The sequence below is a fragment of the Indicator indicator genome, chromosome 38 (assembly GCF_027791375.1).
Source record: "Indicator indicator isolate 239-I01 chromosome 38, UM_Iind_1.1, whole genome shotgun sequence".
Classification (NCBI taxonomy): domain Eukaryota; kingdom Metazoa; phylum Chordata; class Aves; order Piciformes; family Indicatoridae; genus Indicator; species Indicator indicator.
In genome coordinates, this window is record NC_072047.1 from 3,707,735 (window position 1) to 3,714,869 (window position 7,135).

Here is a 7,135-nt window from a genome sequence, read left to right on the forward strand (position 1 = left end):
TGCCTGCTGCCAGCCTTTGAACCTGCAGCCAGCCCACCCGGGGCCAGGTGCTGCTTCACCCTCCCTTTGAGGGCTCTTGCCCAGACCTGGGGTGCCCAAGTGAGGAGCATTGGCCAGGGCAGTGCCCATGCCCCATGGAAAACAGCACAGGATAGGGTGGGAAAGATTTAGCCTGGAACTGCTCAGCTGGAACAAGACCAAGTGAAGCACCCCTGGCATGGAGCTGCTTTCCTTTGTTTTTTCCTGAGTGGTTTTTTTTCCCTTTTTTTTTTTGGCATTACATTTTCTCTGCTCTGAAAAACCAGCTCAGTGCTCCCCAGGAGCAAAACACATCTGGTTTGTCCCTGCCCTTTCCAGGTCTCCAGCTGTGTGACAGCTGTGCTCCAGCTCAGCTCAGGATCCAGTGTGGCTCAGTCGAGGTCTGAGCATTGATTGACCTTAACAAGATCAAAACTGCACCTCCCTGGGTCTGAGGAGCTGCTCCTCCAGCCTCAGTGCAGCCCAGGAAGGGTGAACTCCAAATTTGGGGGTAAGTGGCTCAGAGGGGGCTGTGTGGAGAACACTGAAGGAAATGAGCAGGAGTTGGTGCAGGTGGTACAGGGCAAATGTTCATATTTGTTATTTAATTGTAGAAGCCTAGAGCAGCAGTTCCCTTTTTCTTCTCCTTTTTGCTTTCTTTGCACTAGTGTTTGAAAGGGTCAGGTTTGGGTTTTAGGCTGAGTGGCTGCCTAGCTCCTACCAGGGTCTCAGAGATGTGTTAGCAGTTTGGCTGAGCCTGTCCATCACCCACAGCACCTGGTGACAGTGCTCTGACCTCTTTTCTGCAGCACATCAAATGCAGAGGGGCTGTGGTTGCTCTGTGCAAGGCTTCAGAACCAGGGGAGGACCAAAGGCTTTGTTGCTTGATGATTGCAAAGTTTCCTCAGGCCTGGGATGGTAAAGCAGAAGCTCTGTTGCACAATTAGGGTTAATTATCCAGGAGGAGAAACCAGCAGTGGCTCCAGCTGGATTGCAACATTCCTGTTCTCATTCCCACCCTCCTGCATCCCCAGGACAGCGCCAGGGCTGAACGTGAGGCTGAGACAAGTGTGCAGAGCTGGGCTGGCCTCCAGACCCCTCTTGTGGTGCTGGAGGTGCTGAGGGGAGGAATTTTTCTCCCCTCCCCAAGGCCCAGGCAGATGCAGCCAGACCCTGATGGAGCTTTGGGGTGATTTTTATAGGGAACTGATCCTCCCTCCTCCCTGCCTTTGCCTCCCAGCTCTCCTGCATCCCCACAGCTGCTCCCTGGGGAGCAGGAAGCTGTGCTGTCAGTGTTCCAGCTTCCCTAGGGATGTGTGTGGGTTTGGGGTGCCTGCTGTGGAGAGGGTGGTGTGAGGGGATGGGTTTGCTCCTTGCTGTGGCAAGTCCCAAGCAGTTTCAGCCATGCCTGTGGCTCTCAAGTGCTCTTAGGGGCAGCGATGCTCTGGTGTCGGTTTCCCACCTGCCACCCCTGCCTGTGTGCTGCCTGCAGGAGATGGAACCTCTTTGTTCCCTGTGGTTTTAAATAAAGAAGGAAATCCCAGTGGCTTCCCCAGGCTCTGTTTTGGGCAATGATTGCTGGTGGGACTAAACAGCATCCCCACTGGGGTGGGGGCACAGGGCACAGCAGTGCCCAAGGGAGCTGGGGGAGCTTGAGGGCTGCTGCAGGGAGCTGCTGAAGTCTTGCCTGCTGTCTCTTGTGCCACACTTAGAGCTGGAGCCTCTTGGAGACCCCTGCAGCCCCCATGTGCCCCATGGTCCTCCCAGCCAGCCTCAGTGGGGAGAAGCACAGAGGGGAAGGTGAAGGGCTAAGGAAGTTTTGGATCTTGTCTGTCACTGCTAGCAGAGAGGAGGCAGAGGCTAAGCTGGCAGGAAGCAGCCCTTGCTCCCAGGGTGTGTTTGGTGAGGAACATGCAGGCAGAAGCTGTCCATCTCCAGAGGCTGTGTGCTCCCAGCCTGGGCTGCAGGCTGAATTTTACTGCTGCTGCTGTTCAGCCAGCTCCAGCCACTGCTCCTCTCCAGCCCTGCCATGGGTGAGAGTGTCCCAGGACCACTCTTGGTGGAATATTTTGTTAGGGTCACACTTCCCAGTGAGGAGTGGCTTCTGCTGAGCATCTGGGGAGAGGACACCTGGAGCACCCTGAGCCTGTGGTGGTGCCAGGGGCATCACTGCTCTGTTTGCCTTCCTGGATCCACAGGCAGAGGGAAAGCTGTGGGAGCAACACCCTGGTGTTCCTCAGCACACTCCATGACAGCTTCATACATGGAAGGAATTTGAGGTCCTGCTGCTAGCTGGCAGCTGCTGGGCTGAGGCTGGGGGGAGCAGTTACTGAGGAGAGGCTTTTGCACACAGGGTTAGGATTTATTTTTTTGCTCTCTCTTTCTTGCTCACTGCATCATTTCCCCACCCCTGTGGGCTTTTCAGCCTTGTTGTTCCCCTGGTCTGAAGAATGTGGTAGTTCCATGATGAAGCCTCCCCCCACCCTGCTGCCCTGAGCCCTGTTGGAAGCTGCCAAATGCAGATTCCTCGTGACCTAAATGGGATACAAACCCAGGTCCCCAGAGAGATGTTGCAATAAACCACAAACCCAAACTGGAATAGGCAGAATTCCCAGCTCAGCTGAAGCCTGCTGCAGCTCCAGTGGAGGCAGAAGTGGAAGTTAAGAGGCAGAAATTTAAGAAATGTTTGAAATGTGAAGGGCTGGAGGGTCCTGCAGCCCCATGTGAGAGCAGAGAGGACCTTTGCTGTGGTCTCTGTCAGACATGAGCAGTGTTTTGCATGCAGGGACTTTGTGTCTGGCTCTGACTCTGCAGCTTCCTTTTCCCATTTTTATTCAGCTCAGTAAGATTTCAGGCTGCATCTGCTGGGGCTTCCTCTTTCAGATGTCAGGTGGCTTGAAGCTCCCACTCATTTCTCACTGTGTCCAGCTCTGGAGCACCCAACACAAGGACCTGGAACTGTTGGAGAGGGTCCAGAGGAGCCCTCAAAGATGATCAGAGGGCTGGAGAACCTCCCTTATGGAGACAGGCTGGGAGAGTTGGGGCTCTTCAGCCTAGAGAAGGCTCTGGGGACACCTTAGAGCAGCCTTCCAGAACATTAAGGGGGCTCCAGGAGGGCTGGGGAGGGATTTTTGACAAGGGCCCCAGAGCTGGATGCAATACTCCCAAGTGGGGTCTTCCCCAGAGCTGAGTAGAGGGGGAGCATCTCCTCCCTTTTCCTACTGGTCAGTGAAACCTGCTGCCAGGACACCACAATGGAGGTGTTTGGAAAACACCCTGAGGTGTGATGCAGGCAGGGGATAGGAGGAGAGTCCCTTTAAAGTAACCTATGTGCTGGGGAGTGGTTGAGTGTCCTGCACTTGTTGTTTGTGCAACATGAGCAGGGCAGGAAGAGTGACACCAACAGACACCAGTGCTGCTCTGAGAGGCCTAAAGAGTAACTTTATTTGCTGCACTGTGGCTTTCCCCACCTGCCAGAGGAGACAGTGATGGTCTCCAAAGGATTTCTCCAAGCTCTACCCCAGCTTCCTCAGCAGCCAGTGCAGAGTTTTAAACAGACAATGCAGAGTTAGAGCCCAGCCCTTTGCTAGAGTCTCTCCAATGTTGTGTTGGGTTCCTTGACCTTAAAGCTTTGCAAAGCCTCTCAGCACAAACCCTCACAGCACTGGCTGCACCCCAGGGTGCTAACTCCCAGAGGAGGTGGAGTCAGCTCCCTCAGACTTTGACCACCTTCTTTGCAAGGTCTGATTTCTTCAGCTGCCACCTCTTGGGGTGTGGAGGGAAGAATCCAGATTATTTTAAATAAGCAAAATAGATTGTGAACAATTTAGTGTCCAAGGTTTGTACAGCTGAATTAAGAGGGATAATGGTTCTGCACCTTCAGTTGCAGCTGTGTAAGTCCCAGGCTGTGCTGGGCAGAGTCTGTCCGGTGCTGGAGGCCTTCTCCAGTCCCGCAGGGCCTCCGTGGGGGTCAGTACACGGTGCACCAGTTGCTGCCGTCGCTGGGCATCAACCCCCCGGTGATGAGAAGAATCAGGTCCACGAACCACCAGATCCCCAGGCCCCCCAGGGTCAGCAACTTCCCCACGGCCGTCCCGGTGTGGCCCAGGCAGAACCGATCCACGCCAAAGCACCCCAGGAAAAACGAGTAGAGCAGAGTGGTTATAAAATAGTGTCCAGTGTACCTGCAATGGGAGCGCCGGTCAGGCGGGGCTGCGGGGAGGGGGCCGCCCCCGCCTTCCCCGCCGGCCTCGCCCCGTTCCTTGCAGCGGGGCTCCCTCCGGCGGGGGCCGGGAGCAGTGCAGGGGCCGGGTGAAGGGGGAGAGGGGCCCTCCCGCTCCCGGAGAACGCGTCCTACTTGACGCAAGGCCGGCTGCCCCGCAGGAAGCTCCGCGGCTCGGCGCACTCGATGCCGTCCAGCGCTCGGCACTGCACCCGGGTGTGATCCACCTCTCCGTAGGCTTGTCCGCCGAACTGCGGGCAGCGCGGGCGGGCTCAGCCGCAGGCTGGGCCCGGAGGCCACCGGCAAGCGAGGCTCAGCCCGGCCCGGTCGAGCCGTTCCTTCCCACCCGCCCGCCCCTCACCTTCACGCAGCCGTGGCCCAGCTCCTGCTGTGCCGTGGCGTTCCCACCGTGGTCCACTGGTTCCTCGCACTCCACGAACTCATCAGGGCTGCGGGGAAGGAGGGGAGTGGTGAGGGAAGGGCGAGGCGGCCGCTCCGCCTCCCTGCTCCCTGGGACCGGTGCTCACAGGTAGGTGCAGAGGACGAGAGGCGCCTGCGGGTCGGTGTAGGCCCAGGCGGCGGGAGAGCCCTGCGAGAGTCCTTCGGGCTCGGTGCCGTTGTTGGGGAGGTCTCGGGAAGCGCCATGCAGCAGCAGCAAGTTGCCCAGCAGCAGCACGGCCTGGCCGCACAGCAAAGCATACCCCACCGGCCCGCCGCGCCGCGGCGCCATGGCGGCGGCCGCTGCTAGGAGACGCCGCGCCCGCCCCGGCCGCTGCGCTGCCGCCAACCAATGGGCGCCCACCGTTTCCTTGCGGGGGGCGGGGAACAGCCTCTCGCAACCAATCAGCCAAGGCACAAGACGCTGCGGGAGGCAGTGCCAGGAGATGAGGCGGAAGTGTGAGCCAGTCAAGGAAATGATTTGCTGCCTGGGATGCCTGTCAGCCAATGGGCGAGGACGAGGGGAGGGCCACCGGTGCTGGGCGCGTTTCACCGGCGGGTGGCCGCCGCCGCTGCTCAGTTCTTGTCCGGTTGCGAGGGGTAGCTGCGCTCCTCTGCTGGTCTCCCGCACTGGCGTCGCTTGGGGCGCGCCGCTCCGCTTGGCGTGAGTTGCTAGAGCCTGGTGGGAGCCGTCCAGCTCCCCGCCCACCTCTGGCCACCTTTGGGTGTCTGGTGGTGACCGTTCCGGTGCTCGGGGACTCCTCCGTGTAGGTGGAAGCACTCCATGTTCCCCAGGAGCGTCGTCTCGGTTTGCTGCGGGCTCCACTCCCGTGTGGTAGTGCGGTGCGTGGTAACGAGCAGAGAGCTCACCTGCCCCGGCTGAGGCAGCGGCAGGGAGAGGCTTTCCGGGTGGCCGGGGCTCCACAGACTCCAGCTCCATTCTTCTCCGGCTCTCTCCGAGTGTCGGCTCTGCACCGAGGCAGCAGCCCTGCAGCCGGCAGAGCTGCGGCAGGCACAGGGAGCCGGTCCTGCCCGTTGGAGCAAGGGTTAGGGCAAGCAGCACCCTTGGGGTTGGACTGAAAGTCTCCCTGTGCCTGGTGGAGGGTGGTACCACTGACACCACCTTCCCAAGGGACCTGGGACTTCGGCCTGGTCACTGGTGGTCAGGCTGGAGAGCTGTGTTGTGGTTGGATTTCCTCTGGCCTCAACAGGAATTGGTTTGGTGGATGTGTGACCAGCTGCCTCGTTAAAGCCTTCAGTAATGATTAAGAGGCCTCCAAGTAGCTTCAGAAAGAGATCAAAGCTTGCACAGTGTGTGGGCTGGGTGATGGGATTTCGTCTGAGGCACTGAGGAAGGCAAAGATTACATTGAGTGTCTGTTTTACTCAGGGTTTACACCATTCTGGCAGTGTAAAGCATCTTTGAAATGGGTGTAAATGAACATGTGCTTTAGGGCCTGATATTCCAGACTTTGTCACATTTATTGCTGGGGTAAAGATTATATCCAGAGGAGCTGGGGATGCTGTTGGATGTGAGAGGCAGCAGCAAGGAAATACCAGCCAAGGCAGCAGCAGGTCACAATCTGGAGGGAGGATGAGTGCCAGGAGGGGTGAAGCCATCTCTGGTCCCTTGAGGGTCTTTGAAATATCACTCAGGGAGTATTTTGAAATAAATAGGACTTGACCCCTTGAGCAAACTTCCTATTAACAGGGAAGGGAGTTCAGGAGTTGCCTAGATCAAGTCTCTGCCTAGAGGAGAAACTTGTCCTGCCTGGGAAGTCAAGCAATAGAATTTTTTTACTGTAACTGCCCTGCCCCTGCTACAAAGCAGTAACAGGGATCCCTGTGGCTTAGCTTTGGCTCTTCTCTGTTGTTCTCTGAGAGCTGTTGAGCTCTGCCTCTGCTCCCTTGCTGGGTAGGACTCAGTGACTGACTGAGCACTCAGCTGCATGAGGGTAGAGGGCTGGAGGCTGGAATCCTGCTATCAGCCCTCTGCATCTGGGCACACTGCTGCCTGTTTCCAACAGTTTTCTTCTGTCTTATTTTCTTCTACCTCAGCTATTTCCCTCCTGCAGTGTCCTGAGGTCATTAGATTGGAAATGCCAAGCACAGTCTGAGGCAGGTAGGTGGCATTCACTGGCTCCAGCTGCAAGCTGGGCAAAACCTGTAATTGGATAAGAATGTGTTTGGGAAAGGGCCATTAGCAGTGTCCCTGGGTGCCCATCAGCCAGCATTAACTGCTGCAGCAGTAACGAGTTGACTTCCTGAGCCAGCTGGACTGCTGCTGGTGATGTCAGTGAAGTCCTGACTGCATCCCAGATCCTTAGCCTGTCTTATTTACAGGGCTTATAAGCAAACACCACACATGTGGTATGTGGAGAGGATGTGGAGCCAGCAGGGAGAACGTGACAGCTCTGACTCTGCTGTTTCTAACTACTGTTGCTTGTTGGAGTCCTTG

The 7,135-nt window shown here is 57.3% G+C and overlaps 1 protein-coding gene across 1 annotated transcript; it reads right to left on the bottom strand.

The window, feature by feature from the left end:
- Positions 1-3,932: 3,932 nt before the first annotated feature.
- Positions 3,933-4,970, bottom strand: TM2D2 (TM2 domain containing 2). Its single transcript, XM_054396687.1, has 4 exons — positions 4,768-4,970; positions 4,602-4,689; positions 4,376-4,491; positions 3,933-4,202 (listed from the first exon to the last, which is right to left on the bottom strand). Exons 1-4 carry the CDS (start codon positions 4,968-4,970, stop codon positions 3,989-3,991), a joined length of 621 nt encoding a protein of 206 aa, XP_054252662.1. The 3' UTR covers positions 3,933-3,988.
- Between the last annotated feature and the right edge of the window lie 2,165 nt (positions 4,971-7,135).